The sequence below is a fragment of the Centroberyx affinis genome, unplaced genomic scaffold (genome assembly GCF_046629955.1).
Source record: "Centroberyx affinis isolate AG114_WGS23_722 - 3 ecotype Tasmania unplaced genomic scaffold, CSIRO-AGI_Caff_v1 ptg001484l_1, whole genome shotgun sequence".
NCBI classification, from domain to species: Eukaryota; Metazoa; Chordata; class Actinopteri; order Beryciformes; family Berycidae; genus Centroberyx; species Centroberyx affinis.
The window spans coordinates 853,858-879,365 of NW_027279951.1; the positions used below are offsets into that span (position 1 = coordinate 853,858).

Here is a 25,508-nt window from a genome sequence, read left to right on the forward strand (position 1 = left end):
ACTGAAGATTTTATTTATTAATTCTATTTGTGCTTTTATAACTTAATAGCACATAAGCATTAACAGAATCCCAACCATCCCCAAAAATTGACAATAACGTGAGCAGTGCAGCCCCCCCCCCCAGTGACAGGTTGGATGGGAGGGGATACAGTTAAAAAAAAAAAGAAAAAGAAAAAAGTTACAGAGAAAGAAAGGCACAACCAGCACTTGCTGCTTCCCCTGGAGACTTCCTGAAATGCTCCAGCCAGTCACATCTACAGATAGGGGCCACCAACCATCCCACATGAGAAAATGTTGCGGAGTAAACACCCAGGGTTACTCCATAAACATTTTTGACTTGCAGTAGCCCTTTCTCAGTGCAGTTCAGGGGGAAATAATACTAGAATGACCAGACAAAGGAATGCTACCATCTCTTGGTGACTCTACTTAGTCTCTGGCAGTTTTCAGTTGAACTGCAGGATAGTTTGACCTTCCCCATACCAAGAAAAAGAAACCATAGCTATGTACAGGGAGAATTCTTTCCCATGGTCTGTACAATTTGGGCCTATACATTATTTACTTCATCTTTACTGCAATGAAACTAATTTTACAAAAAAAAAACAACCAGCTGCAAAAACAAATCTCCATTACTCGTCTTCCCTTTTCTCAGGATAAGCCTCATCAAAAGCAGTGACTTCAAGGTTGAAGACAAAGCATGGTCAGACTGTTCAGGTCTCTGCACTGTCTTTCAAATTAAAGTTCACATTTTTTCCAGTAATGGGGAGGTGGAGATGGAACAAAAGAAAAAAAAATAAATCTTGCTATCCAGCATAGTGTTTCAATTTCTCACGGCCGGAACTCCAGTTCATCTACACTTATGACCTTAGCAGGCATGGAGGGGAGCGGCTGCTCCAGCACGTCTGATCCAAACCACTTGGCGAGGCCCAGAGGGGGGCTGCCCCCGTGTCGCTGGGAGCCGCTTGTCCGGTGAGGGCCTTGGCTCTGGGACTGAGGGCCTTGGACCCCGGGGTGTACTGTAAGAGAAGGAAGAACAGAATTTTATCCAATGGCTAAGGAAATGCACCAATATCAGAACAAGATGAGGGGGTTCACAGAAAGTAGCCCCGACTAAAGATGTTGCGTTCAACGCTTGAGCTTGACACACTTAGATGTAACACTTTTGGCTTTGCAATCTATGGAGCTGAAGCATTGCAAACATGTAGAGGTTACACAACACTTCAAACGTCATACCAAAAATTCACTTATTTCAAAGCGGACACTTAACTGATCATATTAGATCGAGCAAATTATTGTACAGCCATCCTGTAGTCAGTAGACAGTTTAAAATAAAAAGATTCAATACTTTATTTGAAGACTTTGGTTCAGTATTATTCATAGTCAGTCATCTTGCCCCTAACAACTATGCTGCACTATAGGTAAAGATTGTTCTTCACAGCAACAAATCCCAGAATGTGAGATGACAGTGGTCCAATAGCACAGAAAGTGTAGTTGTATGTACATCAGGACAGGACAATAATATTTTTCTAAACTTTCTTGTGCCATTTTCAAACTTATCAAGAACTGGAAATTACCAGAATTATTTTCAGATTTTACAGCCCTGTGTTGGATCCTTGTGCTGTAGCAGAAATTGCCAAACATATCATAAGCAGTTTTTGGAGCAGCCTACACATCAAAAATCCCAAAAGAGTGATTTGTCAGCCCAAGCCATTAAGCTTCAGCTAATCGAAAACCTAAGAGGAAGCAATGTTGCTGCTACCACATGCCCATACTTAACGAGACCCAATATCTGACACTGCTTCCACTCACTTGGTCTCTGTTGCTGAAGCTGCTGCTGCATTACTGCTAGCTGCATCTGCGTGTTGGCTCTGGGAGGTAGAAGAGGATGCCCTGTTGCACCTAGAGGGTATAACGGTTGTCCAAGCAGGGCAGGGGGCAAGCCTTGAAGTTGCGCAAGGTCAACATGTTGTGGAAAAATGCCTGGCAAGTACAGGTAAAATACTTCCATTAGCTCTAAAGGTGAAAGCTTTAACAAGTCAATACCCACCCACATTCAAAATAAATTATTAATGAAAACATCAAAAACAGAACCTTACAATATGTGAGAACAGTATGGCTGTTAAAAACCCCCCCCAAAAAACACTGACCTGCTTGCAACAGTGCAGGTCCAAGCTGCTGGGGCTGGATACCCTGTGCTAGCATTCGTTGCACCACATTGGGGTGAAGCTGGGGTGGAGGAGGGCGTACCATGGGTACATGGGATAGCAGCGGTACCGGGTACATGGGACGAGGGAACGGTGAGGCCGGCCCCGGAGATACCAGGGTGGGAGTGTGGTGTCCAGCCGTGCCTGGCCTGAGGCGCTCGTGGTCCTTGCTAGGCAAGGTCTGTGAGGACAGTGGAGTGGAGCAGGCCTTCACCCCCCCAGACTGGGACACACTCCCATCCATCGATTCCAGGTAAGAGTTTGGGGAGCCACCATCTGTAATCACAAAACCCAAATCCCAGCATTATACCAATGTTCTAGCTCTTCAATTTAAGCATAAATCAAGTTGTGGTAAAGGCTCTCTACCGTCTTGGGAGTGTGCCGCTGCCTCCTCCTTGCCCTCTGGATGACTGCCAGGTTCATCTCTGCTTTTCTCTTTTGTCTCGTACATTTTGCGAATCACAGATGTGGGTGTAAATGATGGTGACAACTGAAATACAAGTATTATACAACTGTGACATACAAGAAACAGGATATTAACTCAGGTGTTTGCGTGTGTTGGGGGGAGGTTTGGGGAATAGGTGCACCATAATTTAGTGGTAAAACCATTCAATTTTGTCCTCAATATGTACATTTTAGAGTAGAATAGGCGATAGTACAGAAATTAAAGAGAAAACAACAAGTTTGGAGATTTGTCTTTGTAAGTAATTACTGGACAATTTAGAGCAATGACAATTTGCAAGATGACATTTATGCTCACCATGCTGGTGACTGCGTTGCCTGGGGAGTTTCTTCCAGCAGGTTGCGGGCCCGGGACGGGGGACCGATTAATACGTGGTTGTCTGTGGATCACAAGCACATCAATCATAACTATATCTGGCAAAGACTGAGTGCCACAAAAACTGCAAAGCAATGCATCAACACTGAGCTGTTAAGGTTAAGACATGGACAAGCTTTTTTTCTTCAGATGTAGAAGTTTACAATTTTTACCACAGCATGATCAACTAAGAAGACCGGGAGTTGAGATCACATTCAAATAAATTGCTAATTAATTCAGTCTATATGTCAGCACCATGAATCCATCGTGAGACTGTTACAGAATCTGTGTGTTTTTAAAAACCAACCTATTTCGAAAGGACTTGTCCTGTGGTTGCTTGTTGTAGCCGGACTGGAATGAGTGGTGGGCATGTAGAGCAAGGTCCTGCTGGAAAGCCAGAGCTTCCAGGTCGGCCTGATTCACTGCCATAGAGAGCGCCCTTATCTAGACAAACACACACAATCAAAACACAACGCAGCGGAAGAGATAACTCTATACCTGTTCAAGGCACCATGTTAAGGCATTCACCATTTTCCTTTAAAGAAACAAAACAAAAAGCAAATAAAAAGTTGAAACTTATCTAAAAATAACGCTGAAATTCAAGCAGAAATAAAGTGGAGGTTGGTTTTTTGCCAGTCATTCTGACTTCATGTTCCACTGAAACTCTAAAGTAGAATTTATGGTCAACTTTGATATGATTAATTATACAGCTGATTACACCCAAAACAGGAACAAAATATCATTTTACAACTGATTACACCCAAAACGGGAACAAAATACTGTTCAGATTAATCGGACAATCAAGCTGACCCAAGTTTAACATCCAAGGCATGTCCAAACATCAGGTTACCTGCTGTTGTGCAGTGGGTCCAGGGCTGATGGACCGATGCATTTCAGCAAACTGTTCTGGCAGCATGGGCTGAGGACCACCAGGGAATCCTGTCAGGAGTGGGGAGAAAAACTATGAGATAAACCAGCCTGTCCCATCAATACTATCTGCCTAACCAAATACACACGCTGAACTAAACATATAGGAAGTTGTAGCACTGACAATGTGGTAGCTCCCCATGTCCTTCCAGCCCTGCTGCAAAAAGTAGGCTGCCACTGGAAACTGACATTGATTCCTCATTTAGTTAATGTGTTTACGTTCAAGAAACAGCTTTTGCAATCCACATCAAGATATTAAATATATTTGGTATGGGCAAATTGCCTTTGCCATGTTTGGCAGCAGTCAGATAAGCTAAACAACTCCTGATTGCCGTGAGCTGATCTAACTTGGTTACTAGCCAATGTGCATGCTGACACATTCTCTGTGGGGGAGATGGAAGCGGTTTGATCAGCTGCCACTTGCAGCAGTACGTCTATGAAATATCACGTCTGCCTTGGGAATGCTGACTGATCTAACTCCACAATGCTTTAAGCAAGGTTTAAAAGTAATGTCACATTTTTGGGCCCAGATTACCGATTTTGACAAATGGGGAGGGAAATTCACTTTTTTTTTTTTACAGTGGAAATTAACCAACTGTGATGAGGAGCTAGAATGACAGCCATTATTGCTTACTATGAATCAGCATCATAGCCCTTCTTACGCTGGGGACAGTAGAGGATTATTGGACCAATTTTCTGAGATTTCCCCATCCCGACAATCAGAGAGGAAATCCTGATCGGAGGCTTGGTCGAGACTGTCGACAAAGATTATCTGGCAGCGTGAGGGTTTTTCAGATTCAAATCATAACCACCCTGACTGACTGAAAGATTGATCTGATCTTCCACAGGAAGTCAGTTAATAGGCCTATGCAAAATTTGAGATGCCACTGCATGGTTTACAGTAAGTTCGACTATATCACCAGGGTATCTCCCTTATTTTTGAATCTCAAATGGTGGCAGGTGTCTTAACCTAAATCTGTCAAAAGATGCCTCCAAACTAGAACACCCCCCCCCCCCCCCCCCCGAAAAAATTTCTTACATCTATGAAGAAAAGGTGTTAGAGCTCATATTCTCTCACTGAACTCTTTGTAAGGTCATGATTCATCAACTGCGCAATGACTTTACCTGCTGAAGGTTGCAATCGACGGTGAAAGTAGTCAGGTGAAGGCGCCCTCTGTGGAAAGAGAGGGGGGGAAGGGCCTTTGTGTAGCAGGCCGTGTAGAGGAGCAGAGGCCGTTGGGTCCTCGGAGCTGCCCAGCAGACTGCCAAGTAGCGTAGGGGATCCACTACGAGGAGGAGCCTGGCCTCCCAGAAGCTCCTACAACAAACACACACGCCTTAGAGAACAAGGTACAATGCTAACATGCCTGAGCACAGAGTCTCTAAGGAGGCCCAATGAAACCATTACCAAACTGACACCTTGGTTAAAAGCAGACCTGTTTGCTTCATTTTGTCAGCTTGAGCAAAACATTTTGCTGGCAAAAGCACGAGTCAGACTGGGTTGCATTCAACATACACACCTGGAATATGTTTTTCTGCTGTTGAGCAGGCACCTGACCTTCAGGCAGTGTCGCCAGAGCCGGGTCTGAAGGCTGCTGCAGCTGTACAAGGAGAAAGAATTTAGGGCAGGGGTAATGCAATGAAGTTTGCAAGTGACCGTTTACCTTCCAACACCCATCCCACTGGGCATTCAGCAATAAAACTTGCATAAAATAGCGACTGGCATTCGAATTGGCATTCAAACAGCAACACTGCAAGATCAGAAGTATTAATTTGGATGACTAACACATCTTAACTGAAGCCTTGTCTAACTACAACACTGCTTGCCCATTGAGATTGGGAGTTGTAGCACATTAATTCCAAACAAAGTAAGTGTCCCTTGTGCAAGTCATTTATGCTTATGGATTAAGACCATTGCTACTGTTCCCAAATGAGCATGTATTTAACATGACAGATTTAATATGGTTCTAGTCTGATCACAGAAAAAAAAAAAGAATTTCCTCTATAAACTGACTTGCATGTAGGACATTTATAACATACACACATGCCTTTAAATCCAAACCATGAAAAACAATCCCCAAAACAGTTCAAAAACAAATTTATGCCCATCGCTTTTCTAGACTAGACTGTTAGATTGAAATAGCTTGCATGCAGCATGTATTTTTAAAAGACCTCTAAGGACATATTTTAAGACACCACACACATATAGCAGCAGGTTAGTCTGAACAGTTACCTGTCCCAATGCAACATGCACAATGCCGTTACTCATCCAGTGCAGACAGCTTTAAACACTCATTTTCAACAACAGTGACACTTACATTGTTTGTGTTGGCTTTGGGGTGGGTTGGCAAAGTTCCACTTGCCTTCATGCTGCTGACCAGTTTATTAAAGGCCGACATGTCAGCGTCATGCGAGCGAGGCCGGGCACTGGGGCCACCAGTTAAAGCTTCCTCCAAGTGCTCAGCCATGAAGGGAGTGCCGTTTCCTCTCTGTGGAGGGGGCACCTTTCGCACCTGTGCTTCTGTCCCCAGCTTCATCCCCTTCATTCCTCCCTCCACCTCCTCCAAGGACAGTACCACTCCAGAGTGAGCTGGGGGCAAGGTGTGGATACAGCATTAAGCATACGGCACAAGTATAATCAACAAAATCAAAACTGGGCATCACAGCATCATGACATGATTCCAGTTTCATTGAAAATGATAAATCTGTGCCCCATCTTCTGATCGAGTACCTAAGGAGGGGAAAACTTGGCAAGTGGCTTTCACCAGTGCCAAGTTGAGTTTTTATTTACTCCTCGTTTATTAATTACATCCCTCCATGGTCACATGTAACAATGTTATCTAGTGCATTGAATCTCCCCAATAACCCAATTCTGTTGTAGATGATGCCTTTCAGATTTTTACTGGGCTACAGACATGTTGGAACTGGACTGTGCAAGTGTTTTGGTCAGCTGGCACTCACTGCTCTCACGTAGCCGCGCTTTGTTGACCGACAGGCTGGAAAGAAGGGGCTTCAGGTCTATTTTGGCCTTGTGCAGCAGCTCCAGGATGTCCACCTTCTCCTTGCGCTCTGTTGATTGAATAGGTGTGAAGTATGGGGCAGGGCCCTGGCTAGGGGAGGTGCAGCGCGGTTCAAGCACTAGAGAGGAGCAAAACAGTCCAAATTTTCAAGCTCAACCTTAGCTCAAAGTTTTGTACTTTTGTCAAAGTACTGGCCAATAGGGATAACACAAAAGTTTGTAAGAAACATTCTTACAATGTTCTAGGCTACGTTTTCTGGCTATTATTTTCCATGTTGAACGTGCAAACAAAAATAGCACATTATCTTTTACCAGTCTAACTGTATAGTCCAAATGTTCAGAACCAGTTGAAGAGACACACTGCTTTTACCTGCTAGACTTTCCAGCTCCTCATGGGGAGTGGACCTTAGACTGCTGGAACGGCTGCCTGAAGGGCTCAGGTTGCTGGAGAACCACTGACTGAAGCGGCTAGCCGATACAGGGCCCTCCCCCAAAACGTCCTCTATCATCTGCAAGACACAAACATGGGCTCGTGAGACGGAGTGGGTAAACCAAAAAATGGAAGACCGAAGGGTGTGAGGACAAAGGTGGCACTTACGTTTGGAGCGATTTCCATCGGTTTAGCACAAAATGTGCTAGAAGATTGAGGACAGTTTCATTGGATGCATTGCTGGTTGGCCTTGTGTTGACTTAACGCCATAAACCAGTCTGTACTCAGCTTTCTCATTTAGTTTGCTTAGTTTGAAATGAGTAACTGCTCTAATGTGGCAATAATGATGGGCATAAATTTGGATTGCATTACATTCTAAAACCCAATACCTTTTATACCCTTCTTTACCCCCATGCAATGCCCCAGTAGCAAAATATTTAGAAAGCGCACCACACAGTGACAACACCACCACAGATCAAATTCACTCAGCTTCAGTGGGATCAAGCCTGTGCAGCAGAGGTATTCACATATTCAAAATCTTCTACCTAAAATAACAGATCTGTGACCTTCCTACATGGATTCAAAAAGGCTCTTTATTTTGATAAAACATTAAGCTAAATATGAACAGACTATGTAATTATCAAATCTAAACATTGCCAGCAATATTGCCGGCATGTATCCAAGTTTAAAAATGTGCTGGACAACTGACAGCAGGCAACAGAACATCTCAGTTTTATGAGATATTCTTAACACTTGCGGTGGGGGGACGGATGCACCTGAAGACCTCTACTGTTTAGCTTAGGTGTACTGCATTAAAATCGCACCAATATGCATTTTGCAACTTGTGAATGAAGCCACCACCCCTGATGTGTGCACCTTTAGCCCAAAAAACACCTGACAGTGCAGCCCAGGACTTACAGAGGCCAATCCTGGCATGGTCTTCTCCAGATTGAAGAACTCGTTGAAGTCAAAGTCTCCACCCGACTGCTCTGGCAGAACGTCAGGGTGAGGAACCTCCTGGTCAGCTGTAGAGTCTCTGGCCACATCTTGCTCCTCTGCCTGTCCACCATTACATTCCACTGCTGCACATACAAACAAATTACTCAAGTACAAATAAACAATTATGTCAACTAAAATCCCCATCGTATGTATCCCTATCGTGATATAAATAACAAAGTTGATTACCCAAATTAATACCAAATTGTTATGCAATTGATTAGATAACCTTTCAATTAGGTCAACATGGCCAAACATCTACGTTACTGAAATTCTGACAACTAATCTGGGAACATAGCTTTGACATGCCTTCTTTCACAGACTCAGTCCGCTTCCTTGATCGCTTGGACCTGCGCTTGTCATCCTCCAGGATCTTGTCGTCAAATCCAATGAGCTCAATTGTCTCAGACTGGCTTGTGGGACCTCCAGAGAACCACTCCGGTTCCTCCTCTGCATACGAGTCATTCCTTCTCCTTTCACTGAACACACGTTTGTCACCAAAATCTCGCTGCAAAGGACAGAGGCAAGACTGACTAAATATCACTGCAATGGCAAAATGTAGGAGAAGGATCTTAAAATGCTGCTGAACAGTTTATTAAACAGATGGGAACATTCTTGATGTAAACTTAGTCACTTATTGTCATTTCAGGTTTGTCAAAAGCTTGCCTGGGCTATCATGAGGATTGGGACTCCTTTCAGTCTATCCAAAAAGCACTTGCATCAGTGTTTTATTTGCTGTGATTCTAAAAGTAGAAGTTGTTAGCTTTTGTATTTTAGAATAAGCAATGTTAGTTAAGTGAGAGCTAAGATCCAACTCTCTGGGGGGTGGGAGGGTAAATTTAAAAGAAACATGTTTTATTTATTTTTCAAGCTCTGGGGTTTTATCTCTGCATGTTTCCCTTTTCAGTCCATCCTACTATAAAATGAGGAAAACTCTGTCCTTCTGTCTGCATCCATTTTGCTTCTCAATGGGTTGGCCAATCAATCTGAAATTGCACATAGGCATTGAGCATTGGCATAGGCAGGGACTGACGAAGCTGATTTTCCCATTTTCCCAAATTTACGCCGTTTATGCACATTTTTGGCAAATCTGCGCGGAGTTGTGGCGCTCGCATCCCCGGGTATGGACTAGTTTTATTATGAACAACTAAAATCAACGTCTATATAGCTGGCTACGTTGGGAAACAAACTCAAAGGCCATCATTTTTATTTATAAGCCTTCCGATCTTCCGATCTTCTGCTAAACACATGGCAGCTTCTGCATTTAACACCTCACCATCTAAAACACTGAGGGAAATGCTTTCTGGATGGACTGAAAGCATTGAGGCAACATATACCAACCCTGAATCTCTTATCCTTGAAATCTCTCTCGCGCTCCCTCTCTTTCTCTACACGGGCTTCTCTCTCAAAGACTCGGGCTGCAATGATGCGGCCACTGCCAATTCTGCGTGCCCCTCCTAGACGGAGACTCTCATTCTCCTTATTCTCCAAGGGGCTGATGGGGCGACGGGTGTGTAGCACAGGTGCAGCATTGCCTTGACATCCACCTCCGAAGCTGCGCCGCTGCGGGCTGAGTATGACATCCAGATCATCCTCCTTTAGTCGTTCACGAGGATCTGAGAGCAACGCAACAGAATAAAATGCTGGGTTTCTGATAGTTAAGAGCACAAATCAATGACTACACACAATCACACTATACTGAGCAACACTCCGGAGTAAACGTAATGTAAAGGACGATTTTGTAATTTTCTAACAAGAAATTCTATTTCAGTGCACACTCTTTGAACATGTACACAGTTATAATCAAAATAGGCATCACAATAAAGAGCACATGAGGTCCAAATATAATCATGCTTAGGCCTAATCCAGAACTACTGCATATTCAGTGGTTGCTTGAGTTGTTAAAATTACAGAAACTTGTTGCTACATATATTCTCACTACATGACTTATCAATAGCCCTCCTAGCACAAACATCCTCCTACAGACAACAACATAACTTGTGAGCCATGTTTTGGCTTTAACCTAAATAAGGACACCAGTGGGGCAAAGAGTTATACAGTTATGGATTGAGCCTCTGGAAATAGGCATTTACCTGGAATTCTACGTTTCAAAGGAACTCTGTCATCCACATAGTCCTTCTTAAAACCTTCCACTGGAGAGCTGCGTTCTGAAGTGGGATACAACGAGGCATGCCACTTCTCAGGGTCCCAGACACCATCACTAAATCAAAATACAATTGAAATCCACAATTAAAGACACATCCAATAAGTTTACAGGGAAAATCCACAAGACAAATCGGATACTATAATGATCCCAAATATAAAATAACGGAACCGCCATGGATCAAAATGGGGAGGCCATTAAAACTAGACACCTTTGAGTCAGCAAAACTTGACAAATTTGACACTGAATAATGCTAAACAGGTTTACAAAAAATAAAAATAAATAAAAGGACTGATACAATCATTTGGCTGTCATCTGTAGAAATGATATTGAGATTAAAGATGAAGAAAATGGAGATTTTGATAAACCATTGCACGCGCACAGCAACTCAATTCACATGCAAAATGTAGTAGAAGTAAATTGAATGTGGCTGAGAAAATTGTTTCAAGTAGTGATGATTAGACAGCTGTCATGTGAGGCAAAAATCAGACTTCCACATAAGCAAGCCAGATTAGTATTTCAAACAAACCGTCTAGGAAGGTTGCTACAATGACACAGATTTATCAAGACATTCATCACCAGGTGTCTGAGTAGCCTGAACATCTCCAGAATCTGTCATTCATTTGTATTTACTTGCATCTCGAGTCTGAATGCAACAGAAATGCCGACCACATACAGTGTGGCACGAAGCAGCTGGTCAAAGCCTGCTTCTGAAGCGATGGTTTCCTTGAGTATATACAAAATATACTATATACTTTGTTCTTAAATCCACTTTGAATGTCTCAGAAACTGAAAACTCCATGCAACTCCACCATTTGCCCTACAGCACAAGCCTGTGCCAAAACTGTCTCTAGCACACACAGACCAAAATTTAAATGAAGCGATGAATGATTTAAGTGATGGACAGACCAAACACACAAATTCTAATATACAAGGTCACAATGCTGTGCCATACAAGGCTATTTGTTTGTTCCTTTGTTCTGCATATCACTCATATTTTGATTTCACAAGATACAAAACATATGTAAATTTATTACATCCATCTGTTTTGCGTATACTTTAGGAGGAAGCAATCGCATCAGAACCAGCCTTTAACAAGCTGCAGATTTAATCCAAGGTTCTGAATGGATTGTTTAGGCTCAAGATGAATGACAGCAAGGCCGTTCTGGCTGGTGTCGAGGTGACCCAACTGCAATGCTTACCCTTTCCATTGTACCCTTTCCAGCTCCACTAAGTATTTTAGCCAACTAGCTATAGCTTAGAGCTTAGAGCATATGTACCCTGCAGACTTGTGGAGTGAACATCGGAGGTGTGACCCCCTCACACCTCCGATGTTCAGTTGAGTGTGTCTTTCTGCTCATTACAGACAGGACACTTGTTCCCCTTTAAACAATCTAATAACTGTCAACTACAATGCCTGTGTGTTGAAGACTTTTGGCCAACAAAACCACCAATTCCTATTAAGTCCTAAGATTTTAAAGAATCCATCCATACTATTCCTCCATATGAAATTTAAAATGCTTTCCCAGCTCAAAGTGTCTAAATGTTACAATTATAATCAATTAGCCTCCCGCAGGTTTGGTCTTCCAGCACACTCATAGGCATCGTCCAATGAATAAGACACTGATTTTGTAGAGTGAATATTTGCCTGAGCTTTTTCACTCATCAGCATTAATTCAAGGAAAATATATCTCCTCAGAAAGTCAATCTAATTACTATCAAGAGCGTGCACAAGGCTGGTCTCCCATTGACAGAGCACATCCAGTCTCATTTGACAAGATTAGTCTTGGTTCCCTTGCTTCTAGCTTTAGGACATTCTTGGTAATGTGAAAAAAAAAAAAAATCTAGATTGTTTTCTGTTATGGGTTGGATTTTCGACATCCTAAGGAATCACTTACCTGTCATATTTATCTGAGAGACATTCTGGCCTTTCATTGGAGCAAGGCAATTCTTTTATTTCCAGAAGTTCCTCCTGTAAAATAATTTAAAATAGTAAGTAGTGTTCACTCGAACTCCGTGAAACAATCTAGTCTTGATACTATCCCATTGTTAGTGCTTCTCATCACCTTGGTGTATCTGAAAGGAGCGGAGGCTGCTGCTGGTTCCTTCACTTGGGCCTCAGCAGCTTCACCATTCTTCTGTTCAACGCAAGCATCGTTCTCCATGACTGATTCAAGAGACCGAACAAATGCACAGCTTCTATCCCAGCGGTGACACTATTCCTGTTGGAAATGCACTTATTAGGATAATTGAAGCATTTTTGAAATAGAGAATGAATGCAAGTGTTCAAGATGTTTTCATTTGATCAGTATTGTCTTGTCATGTTGTCTTAAATAGTTCTTGATTGCCTTCATTGATGTTTATCACTGGCTCCCAGCATGCCTTGAACTATAGAAGGGAGAGTGGGGCCTCTTATCACTCCACACATTACAAAATAACGTTAATTTAGCCCTCTCATTTTATCCCTTAATAGTCCTCCGTCTGTAGTAGTGACAATTTCTGTCAGGTGTAGGTACTCGTTACGTATTGGAATACGACATCCTCCTACTGCTTTCCAGGTCCTACGGAAAAAAAACTGATATTTTGACTAAGTATGTATACGTGGGAAATTAAAACCCCAAAAATAACAAACTTGACCTGGCTGGACCATCGAGGTGTATCGGGGCATTTTCAGCGAACAATGCAAACCAATTAGCTAGTTGATTGATAACGGCCGGAGAGCGCCGACATGAGACGTGACATGTCAATTATGTTAAATTACTTAATTGGCAAATTGCCTGTTGCGTCGAGGTTGTAAATGAAGTGCACTGGAAAAGTCTGCGGTCCTTACCTCATATTTATCTGTCATTTAAAGAACTTAAAATATGGACTGATCAATGTTTTTCCATTTAAGGCCACCTATGCTATCCTTTCTTTAGTAAGCTTCTACGAAACACAAGCGTTCACGTTAGCCCAGAGATTGATGAATAGCTAAACTACATAAATAAACGTAAATCGTGGTATCGATAATAACTACAAATGTGACTGGCTGGTATAGTTAAAAAACAACAACAACTGGACTACTTACTTCGTTTGAATGCTGTTGGGAATAACGTTTGCTGCCGGCCGTCAGGTAGCAGTTAACGTTAGTTAGCTAGCTAGCTAGCTAGCTAATTTAGCTCCCGTAGCTAGCTAGCTAACTAGCTGGGGAATGGGATAATGCCCACCCAGCAAGTACGAAATTCTACGCCGTTTGGGTTGCTGGAGTAATTTCAGCAAATGAACGCTGTACTGAGGTAACTAAACACAATAACACTGATCCAAATAACAAACCAATTCGTGCCGAGACGGTGTAATCTCAAGTAAATGTCTGCTCTTTCTCTGTTTTCTAAGTCGTAGCAGCGATTTTCCTCTGATCACCGCTTTAAGAAGGTCCTAGAAAGGATTACATAGTGCCCACTGCGCCTTTCTAGAATTTAAAATTGTCTGCTGTGCATCAACTGTGTGACAGACAAATTTTAGACTTACAAACTAATATGGAGTTCATATATAGCTAGTAAGACTTCTATCTGCAACTATATAAAGTGTGCCATATATCCATGCTGCCGTGTAGCTGAATAACTTATATTTTTCTTGGATGCACTCAACAGGCATTATCTGGGGCACCTATCCATTGTCTTTGCGTTTGCTCGATTTGTATCTTACAGTCCTCTTCGTAAACGCCTCCCTGTCTGAATGCTGTGCCCCGTCCTTGCGGGCTGTCCAGGACTGACATCGCGCGCAGCCACGATTCCAGAAGGACCGTGGGTGCGTTCCACGTTAGTTGGATGCTGAACGCACAGTGAGAGTAAACAACCTTTCAGAGCCTAAAATGAAACGACCCGTTTACATTGTCGTCGTATACAATCTTAACCTTTGTGCTAGCTTCATAACATTATGAAACGACGCCAAAACGTCAGAGAGGTTCATCCACGATCTCAGCTTTGGTTCTGTGTGCGCTGCGCTGCGCAGCGTAGATCTGTTTTCAGAAACCTGCAGGTGAAAACAGGATCTCCGGAACCGCTCCCAGCATCACTTCCGCGTGCACTTGATGTGAAAAACAACGCGCGACACTTGGTTACCCAAACAATTTCGTTTGTATTGATCGGTGATAGTAATTTTGCCATATGTAGGACAGGAAAGTGGCACTTTGTCAAAAGGCGCTCTTGGCCTTCGTTTGTTTTATTCCAAAAGTGAGTTTGTCACCCTGCTAAGTTACAGCTGAGCCAAACTGTCTGTAATTTAGATTATTAGATTTGCTTGAGTTAGTAAATTGCAAACTAACACTACTAGAAAGCCAGACCGACTGAAACCACCGGCAAGTACTGTTAGATCCGAAATAAAAAATATACGCAAAGTTCACACCCGAAAGATTCCCTATAGAGTTGGATACAGCTGGAACAAAGGTGGAAGACTGAAGGAGTTGAGAATAAGGTACCAAGACACTTAGTTCATTATATTGCACTTAGCTACCTAGGTCATCCTTATCTAACTTTCTCACTCATTCACTGCAGACATCTGGCAAGGAAGTTCCTTAAGATATGGATGCAGAAAACTTTTGGCCGAGTTCATCCTCATAAAGCCAGGTAAAAAAGTTATTGTACTTTGTTTGGAGGACAAATTAGAAAAGCTAAAATTAGAATTTTAGGGATGAGGTGGTACAATATAATAAATAAAAGTTTAGTGACAACAAGGTATTTCTTAGCTACAAGTCTTTCTATCTTTCTATCAATGGCACTGGCTTGCAAGAATGTAAACAGCAATTTAAAAATGTCATTACAAAGTGCAAATATAATTTTGTTTAAGAGCTTGAGAAATTGTGATGAACCAAGCCATCTCATTTGTGATTACTACAGCAGATATTGCGATTAATCTTTCTGTCCCACGATATGTATTGTCACATTTTTGCATTGTGATATATTGAATTTGGATATATCGTCCTATCGCTAGTAATTACTATGTTTGAAGTCAAGAAATACAGCACATTGGACAGTTTTGAATATCCAACCTGGGGGATAATCTAGGAGAGAATTGAATTTGCCAGGTTGCACCATGACAGTGTGATGCTGCTGCGAGCCTTTGAAGCCTGGAGAGACGAGTGGTGGACATCCAGGAAGGAGTGGAGCCTCACAGTGCGGGCAGAGTGTCATCACAGGTCAGTGTGGAGCTCCTGGAGGTACTGGTGACACAACTATGCAGTGCCTTGATAGCAGGACTGGGCAATAATTCAATATTAACATTTATAGTTCTTCAGTGGAATCATCCTGATGATATGGTGATTTCTTTGGGGGGATATTGCGACACAATTCTGCTGTCTAAATTGATGATAAGCAATTTTGAAAATTTCAGTTTTGTTTGACATCATACCTAACATTACCGTCCGGTTCAATGGGATGAACATTAGTTTCATAATTTAATGTGATTTTGCGTACGTGAGCCATATCATGATGTACTATGTGATTATCGCCCAGCCCTACTTGATAGCCTTGTATCTCAGCAAATTGGTCAGAGATGGCTGTTGTGTGTGTGCTAATGATGTCTCCTATGTTTCAGGTATCACCTGTATCACTGGACTTTCCATAGTTGGCAAAGGTTTGTGTCTTTGCAGAGGGAGAAGAAGAAGAAAGTCCAAATCGCTCAATCCTTTGGTATGGAGGTTTCGACGTAAAAATGCATTTGAGAGTGAGCTTTGCATTCTAACCCGGAAGCCTCAGGTCTTGTCGGGTATCACAGGCAGCAATTAGTGTCTTTAACCTTCTTTGTTTCCTTTACCAGCTGAAGGGCAACAGATGCGTCTGGTCTGGGAGAAGTGGGAGGTTTTCCTAGAGATGAGGCGAATGAAGGGCAGAATGCTTGAATCTGCCGTTGAGCAGAAGAGACTCGCAACTCTACGGTAAAACATGGTCACATTACTACGTTTTACAAAGTAGACCAACTCTAAAAAGACTGAGTGGGTCATTAGTTTCATGACTATTGTGTTTTGTTTTGTTTTGTTTTGTTTTGTTTTGTTTTTACCTATTCAGCTCAGTGTGGAGCTTGTGGCAGACTAAGCTGCAGCAGCATCATGACCTTTACACTTTAGAGGACCAGGCGCTGCAGCACTGGGCGCTGACTTCACAGAGCAGGGTAAACATATGATCCAACGCACACATAAATCCTATATTATAAACATTATTTGTCCAGCCGTGTTTTGTCCATGAACACTAATCTTCATAGCATTTCCTTCTCACTTTGTGTGGTGATGTGTGCGCTGGTCCCTTTTTTTTGTCATAGGCGTGGCTTCAGTGGAAGGAGACGCACGCAGCTGCCTGCACTCAGAGAGAGAGAGAATCCAAGGCTTCTCTCCACTTCATTCTCGGGGTGAAGAGAAATGCGTTGTGTCGGTGGATAAGTTACGCATCCTGCCGCCAAACCAAGAAACGGCCACAAGGTCATTATTAATTACCTGCCTGGCCTCAGTTACATTTATTATGAGCTTATACATATGTGCATATTTAAGTGGTTGTTTGCCTTTTTAATCTTCATTGCTCATAGTTTTCCCTTAATATTTCTATTCTGACTGTGTGATCTAGCGGTGGCTGTGCGTGCCCGGCGCCTCAGGCTGGTTGGGACATGTTGGAGGAAGTGGAGGAATGGACTGCATCGCAGACGGAGTGAGGAAGACCGATGGCGAGCTACAGGGCTTTTGGGACAACGGAGCAGCCAGCGCAGAGCACTGGAGCGCTGGAGAACCTGTATCCTAATCCACACACACACAAGCAAACAACTTCCCTTCTCACACCAACCACAGCATCATACACAGTGAACTGTAGGATGCAAAGTCCCCATTATTAGTGACACAGTATTGTTTGATTCTTGAGCTCATCGGTAGATGTGAAGCTGTGCAGAGAGGAAGCTGAAAGAGACCAGATGGCAAGTCAACACCACTATCATCATTTACTGGTAAGAAGCAAAGATTGAATGAACAGCTACAAGACAGTAATATAGAGTAAAGGTTCTCAGGGGGTCACAAGATCATTTATGGTGTATGTATGTATTATCATGTCTGTATTTTCAGATTTTTGTCTATTTTTTGTTTTTTTTCTTGTGAAATACTAGTTTCTAGCCTCTAGACCTCCTCTGATAATTAATCAAATGAAACGACCTGAAAAGGCAAAATCATTCTTTGCACTCTATGCACATTGCGAGGGGGGTTGCAAGTAGGCATCGCTTCGTTTTAAGGGGTCACAAGCCCAAAAGCTTGAGAACCACTGGTACAGAGTATTATCATTTCATGTATTCATTCAAGTCTATTCTTGTTACAGCATGCTGGATTGCAGGGGCTTTCTCTTAATGTCAGCCGGAGCAAAGCACATCGAATGAACAAGAATGTGGCTGTCCAACATTGTCGTCAAACTGTAATTATTAAGCATACTATTATCCCAAAAATACAGTTCCAGGAAAATAATGAAGTTAAAGGTTCCACTAAAGGCATTTTGTTTTTGTGTGTTTTGCACAGATGACAGACAGATACTGGAGACTCTGGCAGGACCGTCTAGAGGAGGCTGAAGACAAGACTTTTCATCCACAAATAGAAATGGCACTGACAAACTACAGGTGTTTTTATTTTATTTTCCTCAATCTCTGACATTACCTATGCCCTGGGGGGTATATTCACTGGTATATACAGTATCTCAAGCATGTTGCAAATGTGTTTCATTAAAAGCCGGTCATTCCTGCGTGCATAATTTGTATTTAGATTTTGATCAGTGTCGTTTTTCACTCGATAGCACTTCACTGTTAAGCAGCTGTTTTCGCCACTGGAGGGAAAGACTTGCTGAACATAGATACATCCAGGTATTTATACTCGGGTGTGATGGACACAGGACTTTTGGATCCAGTACAGCCAGTATTTGCAGAACAAAATTAGAGATTTATCTGCTCATATAGACTTTGTGAGAGTTTGTCATTCCCTTGATTTAGCGTGTAATGCTCTGGGGACTTATTTCTTTACATTTGAACAGGTGACTTATTTCTCTCTACATTTCCAACATAATATCACAGTTAATAATTTTCTTTATAGGTTTACTATAATGTAATGCAATCTAATCTAATCTAATCTAATCTATCTGATGCAAACATTTCTAAAAAAAAAAATGTATCTGATGCAAAAATTTAGGTAAACATTGGCTCCTAATATCTGTGATATATCTGTTTGCTCGTAATTCTTCTAATTCTATTTACTTTTGAGTAGGGACTGGAGCATTGTGCAGAGGCCTGGTTTGCTGAACACATGTTACCGCAGTGTTTCAGCTCCTGGGTTGAATTTACCCTGCAGAGAAGACTGCAAAAGAAGAGGAGAGAGAAGGCGGAAGTCTATAATCAGTGAGTTACCAGCCTTTTCCCACATGTTGGCCTGCTCCATTAGAGTTCTACTCATGCTATATCACATTTCCAAACCAAGGAGGTTGCCCTGTCTGCCTTCTCTGCATGATTTGTTCACTATCTTACAGGCAGCGTCAGTACACTCGGGTGTTCTACACCTGGTGGGATGAGTCAGAAAAGCAGAAGGAGCAGATGCTCTCTGGGCGGATGGTATGCAGGCCATAATTGGATACACAAACTATGTTGTCGATTAAGGACACACGAGACATTACATGGTTCTGCTGTTCCTAGGCGATTCTTCACGAGGAGCGGTGCCGTGTGCAGAGAGCCTGGGCTCACTGGAGGCAACAGACACAGCAGCTGATCGCTGAGCAGGAGAAACGAAGGGCGTCAGACAGTCTGTACCTGCACAGGCTTCTTCACAAGACGGTAACACAATGGAAGGACAATAGCACTGAGATACGGGACAGGTGAACAAAACTTAATGCTCTTGAAGTGATTGATTGGTATGGGTGCAAGAGCACTAGAAGGGCCAGATTTGTTTATTTGTATGTATTTGTTTGTTTGAACACTAGGAGAAACCGAGAGGAGCAGGCTAGTCATCAGGGAGACCTGCGCTGCATGAGATGGGCTATGAATCGCTGGAAAAAGGTGCTGTTGTATTCTTTGTCCTGTCCAGTCTCCATGACACCTTTTACAATGCCATCTGGGAATATTGGCACCCTTAGTAAAGATAAGCCAACTTTTTGCTTGGAGAATTAAGTGTTGACTCAGAGGAATCTGTTCACATACCATCTGATAGGGTTCAGTTCTTTCAGCTTAAGATCAAATATGAGATTGAAATGGCTTCTGGTGTGACCTGTTTAGATCTGTGATGATGATCTCATCAACGTCGAAACAATGTGATTCCAATTTATAGTAGTTATATTTTAAGAAAAGCAGGAAAGGAGAGATACATATAATTAAACGATATTGCCACAGTCACACAAATCAGAGTATTTTAGGTTCTAGTTCAGTTATATGTGTGTGAAGTTTGTGTGAATGACTCCAGTGATGTTGATCAGTTTGTTCAGAGCCAAAGGGTGAAGAACAACAGGCTGGAGCAGATGCAGCACTACCATGAAGTTAAACTCCTCAAACATGCCCTTGAGGCCTGGAAGGTACATTAGCACTTGTAAATAGGCAATATAATAAGATATAGATAAGAGATATAATAAATTTTACGTAAAACCTGAAACGCTACACCTTCTTGTATTTTCAGAAACACCACCGACAGATGGCCCAGACCTATACTCATGCAGAGGAACTGTACAGACTGAAACAGCAGTGTAATCTCAGGTAGTAAACACAAACACTGATATTCTCCTCCAGAACATGAAGTCAGAGTTTGAATCTCAGGTTAGGAACCACTGCAGTGTGGTCTGTGAAGAGTAAATGATTAATTCACTACTGTGTCAATGTCTGTCTTTCTGTTCTCATTCTCTCCAATTGGATTTGGAGATTTTCCAATTTGTCAACCTCATCTCCTCATCTCTTTCCTCAGGAGGCTTCTGGCTGTGTGGAGGCAGAACACTGCGCTTCTGGCAGAGACCAGGCTCCTGGAGCGAAGAGCACAGAGTCACTTCCAGCATTGTCTCCAAATTAAGGTTACAGAGCTATAACTATAACTTTCATCTGCAGTACTAACATGGCTATTCCTTCGCTCGAGTTTGTGAGTATCGCTTATTTTGTTCTAAATTTTCCAAGGTGCTTCTTGCTTGGAGAGAAGCTGCAACACATGCCGTGTCAAAACGCCACCAGCAGGGGGAAATATTGACCAGGGCTCAGAGTCGCATAACTCAAGGTAACCAAGTTAGAGATGCTGCATGATTGGATTAAATGTATTGCTGTCAAATGAGATGTTATCAAATGAGATGTTATAATGACCACCTGTAATATAGTATCAAGTCAATTTTAGCCACTTTCTATCAGCAGATTTCATTTTCTTAATGAGAGTGTCAATTCCCATCCAGCCCTACAGTTTGACAGGGAGAATTTACTTAATACATGATTTGATTTGCTCTCACCTTCACTGTTGACAGCTGTTTGGCTGAATTTCAATGATGATCAATAATGCATCAATGTCTGTGATGGATAGACACCCCACACTTGACACAGGGCCACTCTTGGTTTTCTCACAGTTTATTAGTGGCAGTCTTACTGACAAATTAATTTTGAAACTTGGAGTTTTGTGAACATCCATTATAGCAATTCTTGATTTCCTTTTCAAAAAATGCTCTTTCATCTGCCGAGTCTGTCTTTACGATTTTGTGTAGTAGTCAACCAGAGACTCCCCAAATTATCTCAACTCCAAGCAGATCATGGACATTGACTGACTTTTTTCCTAGCATTTGTCACATATCCTCAGCACTGATTTGACAACTATAAAATTATGCATAAATCCCACATTTGCTACCTTTTTGAAGATTTAGTATTTGTGAACTCGATCTCTCACTGTGCATTTCTAACTCTTGACGTTCTTTGTGATTAGTGTCGTTACAGGAGACTTTCAGGCAGTGGAGGAAGCATACAAGAGAGGCTCTGAAGGAGCGGACAGGCACTGAAACAGCCAGACAGCACCATCGTTCCAAAGTTCTCTCTCGCACGTTGAAAGCGTGGAACAGGCATCACTGTCAATATCAGAAATATGAGGTTAATACTCCATTATCCCATAACACAGTTATAAAAGCCATACTATTGGCTTCATACTATCCCATGTATTTCTTTTTTTTAATGTAATTATTCCATAGGTAATGAAACGACAAGGATTGTTGTTGCTGAGACTGAAGACATGTCAGAGATACTTTGAACAGTGGAAAATGGAGGTTGGCTAATATTCCTTTTCACATTCTTAACACTTAAAATTGATAGTGACCGCCAGCCCCATGAGAGGAAAAGGAGAGAAGTCTTTTTCCCTTTGTATGTTTGTTGTTTGCTAACCCTAACCCTAAGTCCTGACAGTTAATCACTCAACTTTCCATATAGAAATGAAGCATCATGAGTAGATATCAAGGCCGTACGGTCAAATATATGTGGTTTGCTTTGGTGAGGGCAAACTCCTTGGCAGTGACTCCATACTATGTGTTTTACTTCCTTCTAACAGCTGCAGCACAGAAGGAGAGAGGCTGAGCAGACGGAGCTCGCCCTTTGGCACTGGTCCCTCACTCTGCAGGCCAAGGTAACACCTGTGCTCACATACTTTTCTGACAGCCTCACTGGAAAATTGAACAGACAAAAGAGCGGGACTCTTGCTCACAAAGGTTTAACACGGCTCGATGTTGGTTGCTGGACCTGCAGGTGGTGTACGCATGGAGGCTGTGGGCCTCAGAGCAGCACCGGAAGCAAGAGCGTCTGGCCGGAGCTGCACACTTCTACAGAGACCAGCTGCTGAGGGAGGGAGTGGCGCACATCCTCACACATGCTACTCACATGAGCAGCCTCACCTCTAGCCTAGCACAACACAGCCAAGAGCAAGTGCGTTTGTGTGTGTGTGTGTGTGTGTGTGTACTCAATTTCATGTCATTTCAGTCGCGTGTCAGTATCATTTCGTCAATTCTGCCTCCGTTCTGCAGAGCTCACGACGCCTGCAGAGAGTGGTTCAGCGCTGCGCCATGCGATGGAAGCAGCGGGCGCTGTGTAAAGCCGGCAGGGTGCAGGAGGTCAGAGATTTACCTCCTAGAAAGAGCGTGACCTTCTGTTTGCCGTCACCTGGCTCAAAGAGCATGTCGCATGGAGTTTCCTGGTCTGGCCCAGTGGAGCAGCGAGCTGAAGACGGAGCGTTCAGCAAGCTGTGAGTGTGTGCTGCAGTCTGAGCCGCTGTCAGGGTGTAGATCTGTCTTCAACTCATGGGCTCAGTCTTACGGTGTTTGTAATTTTGCGCAGGGTTCTCGCCCGTACTGCTCGACTTCAGCCGCGTCGCTGCAAGGAACTGCTTGACTCTCCAGTCAAAGTGTTCCAACATAATGGGTACAGTATTTATAAATAATGTAATAAAAACACTCTTCTTATAGACCTTTTTTTAAATGTAATGAATCTTGTTTATGCCAGATCCTAGATAAGGATAATCAACATGAACTGTAGGAGTCAGTTGAGATTGAAACATACTATTACACAAAACATAATTAGAACTAGGTAATAGCGTTTTCTCTTTATGCTAGCAGCCAAAGGCAGTCAGCGGCCATCAGCGCAGATACCAAGAACCAACTCGGAGGTCACCAACAGTCGCACCTGCTTACAGTCCCACATCCCTCGGAGCCAACTTCTCCTTCACACACCGGCTTTTCCGTGGTGAGACCCTGCCTCCAGCCTCCTCCGGTCCCCCTCTCCTCCAGGCCTTTAGCTGTGACCCAGATCGCCGCTGTTTCTGCTGCAGCGCACTCTCAACCCCACATGCCCTCTGTGGACTCCGCCCATGGATTGCAAAACCAAGATGTGCTTTTACCTCCCTCTGCTTTCATTACCACCAATGCTCCAACTAAGGTAATTGCCTCTGTCTTTTACTCTGCTTGCAATACCAAATAATGTGACTTGACTTGGACTGTACTATGATGTTTTTTTGTTGTTGCTTTGTTTTTCCCCAAGTTGGGGCAGACCAGCCATTCAAGTCCCGGAGACGCTGCGCTTGTGCCCCCCCATCAGTTTGCCTCCACCTTTAAACACCACTCATCAACTTATTCAGGTGTGGTAGCTATACTTTTGTATCCCAATACCAGTGATTTTCCCTCTAGTATAAAAATAACACATCAATGTCAAGCTTGGTTTACGCAAAATATCAAATACCACGGTCAAGTCAACCACTGTGATGCTTCTTCAAGGGCTACGCCTGAGAGCATCCAGTGAAGAAGTCGAGGCTCCTGATGTGGAAGAGCAGCATGTTGAGACAGAGGCTGATCCAACTTTAGACCTGACTAGAGAACTGCTCAGCATTCAGCTGGACATGAAGCGCTTCCAGCAGGACAGAAAGCAGCTCCGGTATGAATTCCCCAACCTTGACAACAGTTTCTCCATTGTTGTCGTATTTTTTTCCATGTTGATGATACACCTTTGTTTATATTGTGTGTGTTTGTGTTTGCGTGTGTGTGTGTGTGTGTGTGTGTGTGTGTGTGTATGCCATTCAGGGCATGGCAGAGACTGAAAGAGGTATTGAAAACTTGGCTGCAGACCAGTGGAAAGGAAGACCAAATGGAAAAGAACAGTGTTCGTCAAGAGTTGAATGAGGTAAGAATTTGTCTCAAGTTAATTTTGGCATTGGTTTATGTTAAGCAAATAACATTTTTAAACTAGTAAACAATTAGTACAATCATACAAGGAAACATTTGGGCATCATTTGTATGTGTACAAACATGTAAAATTACCCTGACATACAATTTGCTTTCCTTGTTTGAAATGAGTCAATACTTATTATGAAAAGAATTGTCTTTAACCAGCAGCCCCACCTATTGTTCACTGAAGGCATTTCCAAGTTAGTTAGTTAGTTATATTCGAGCCAGATCTTTCCATGCATAACCCTTTGTAACTAGGCAGAAAATATGAAATGAGTAGAAAAAAAACATGCTATAGCCACACACTTTGACCAGATTGAAAAAAGAGATGTGCTTAGCTTAGCAAGAGAATATACATATCAAAGTGAATTTTAGTGGTATGATATAAGTCTAGGCATAAATAAACAGGTGATGAGGTGGCATAAGTAAACTTGGCTGCCCAAGTTACTTGACTTGCCATTCTGGACATACATGGGTTAATTTGGTACTGATGGCTTAAATTTTGCATGCATTCTTCTGAGGTCTCATTTGAATCATAAATCTTTGGCTGTGAAAAATTGAGGAAGCAATCTGAGGTTACGTAAAAGGAAAATATATGAAATCGCTGACACTTATTATTTTTAGATGCCACTGGTGTTGTGTCACAGTTGATGTTTTTGATGTTGACAGTTGGAGGAGGACATCAGCAGACTATCCACTGAGCTGGAGAAACAGAAGCCGGCAATGCTTCTTCATGCAGCGAGGGTCCAGCAGTTACAGACTCTCCTCCTCACCTCAGGAGTCGCTTTTCTCCGCAGGCCAGCAGAAGAGAAGGAAACTGGGCACTCTGTGCTCACAACATGACTGGAACTTTTCACTGTTGCATGTCTTCATGAACTCCAAAAGTGATTACATCAGTTTATTGGTTTGTTTTTTTTGAGAACTATTCATCTGTCCAGATCAGTTTTAATTGAATAAAATGAAGACTCGAGAATTGGGGAAAATGGTTCACCAGCTGATACATATTTTGCTATAAGCTTGCTTCTTATCTTTGGATTATATGGTTATCATAAAGTGTTTCATAACTTTTGCACCTTTTTAATTGTCTATGTATACACTAAATATTTGTAAGTGTTAAAAAATGCTTTATGAATATGTACTGTTCCCCAATTCCATAGTCAGCTTGTGAGAAAAAATTGCATATTATAACATCCAGGTTATGACTAGGTGTCACATTTTCCTTCACTATGTAATTGATCTTAAAATTGACTCTCAGCATATCCAAAAAACACT

At 42.5% G+C, this 25,508-nt stretch overlaps 2 protein-coding genes across 2 annotated transcripts in view; one reads left to right on the forward strand and one right to left on the reverse strand.

Annotated features, from left to right (window-relative positions):
* On the reverse strand, positions 1-13,942 carry eif4enif1 (eukaryotic translation initiation factor 4E nuclear import factor 1). Its single transcript, XM_071527008.1, has 19 exons — positions 13,622-13,942; positions 12,621-12,776; positions 12,453-12,526; positions 10,484-10,611; positions 9,732-10,006; positions 8,700-8,898; positions 8,313-8,476; positions 7,335-7,473; positions 6,907-7,083; positions 6,264-6,535; positions 5,466-5,546; positions 5,071-5,263; positions 3,869-3,957; positions 3,326-3,462; positions 2,962-3,043; positions 2,568-2,691; positions 2,145-2,477; positions 1,807-1,977; positions 1-1,013 (listed from the first exon to the last, which is right to left on the reverse strand). Exons 2-19 carry the CDS (start codon positions 12,717-12,719, stop codon positions 826-828), a joined length of 2,925 nt encoding a protein of 974 aa, XP_071383109.1. The 5' UTR covers positions 12,720-12,776; positions 13,622-13,942; the 3' UTR covers positions 1-825.
* The window catches only part of sfi1 (SFI1 centrin binding protein), a 19,275-nt gene continuing 7,519 nt past the window's right edge, over positions 13,753-25,508 (forward strand). The window contains exons 1-32 of the mRNA XM_071526997.1: positions 13,753-13,799; positions 14,866-15,006; positions 15,087-15,158; positions 15,617-15,727; positions 16,126-16,220; positions 16,348-16,465; positions 16,596-16,698; positions 16,846-17,002; positions 17,145-17,306; positions 17,444-17,514; positions 17,877-17,969; positions 18,071-18,168; positions 18,342-18,408; positions 18,806-18,936; positions 19,065-19,146; positions 19,228-19,406; positions 19,512-19,587; positions 20,001-20,096; positions 20,198-20,274; positions 20,480-20,582; positions 20,683-20,779; positions 21,467-21,627; positions 21,726-21,800; positions 22,079-22,153; positions 22,273-22,449; positions 22,548-22,765; positions 22,858-22,941; positions 23,133-23,454; positions 23,557-23,653; positions 23,790-23,946; positions 24,093-24,192; positions 24,906-25,006. Of these exons, the coding sequence (XP_071383098.1) occupies positions 13,753-13,799; positions 14,866-15,006; positions 15,087-15,158; positions 15,617-15,727; positions 16,126-16,220; positions 16,348-16,465; positions 16,596-16,698; positions 16,846-17,002; positions 17,145-17,306; positions 17,444-17,514; positions 17,877-17,969; positions 18,071-18,168; positions 18,342-18,408; positions 18,806-18,936; positions 19,065-19,146; positions 19,228-19,406; positions 19,512-19,587; positions 20,001-20,096; positions 20,198-20,274; positions 20,480-20,582; positions 20,683-20,779; positions 21,467-21,627; positions 21,726-21,800; positions 22,079-22,153; positions 22,273-22,449; positions 22,548-22,765; positions 22,858-22,941; positions 23,133-23,454; positions 23,557-23,653; positions 23,790-23,946; positions 24,093-24,192; positions 24,906-25,006 (3,743 nt within the window). The remainder of the gene's footprint in view (positions 13,800-14,865; positions 15,007-15,086; positions 15,159-15,616; positions 15,728-16,125; positions 16,221-16,347; positions 16,466-16,595; positions 16,699-16,845; positions 17,003-17,144; positions 17,307-17,443; positions 17,515-17,876; positions 17,970-18,070; positions 18,169-18,341; positions 18,409-18,805; positions 18,937-19,064; positions 19,147-19,227; positions 19,407-19,511; positions 19,588-20,000; positions 20,097-20,197; positions 20,275-20,479; positions 20,583-20,682; positions 20,780-21,466; positions 21,628-21,725; positions 21,801-22,078; positions 22,154-22,272; positions 22,450-22,547; positions 22,766-22,857; positions 22,942-23,132; positions 23,455-23,556; positions 23,654-23,789; positions 23,947-24,092; positions 24,193-24,905; positions 25,007-25,508) is intronic.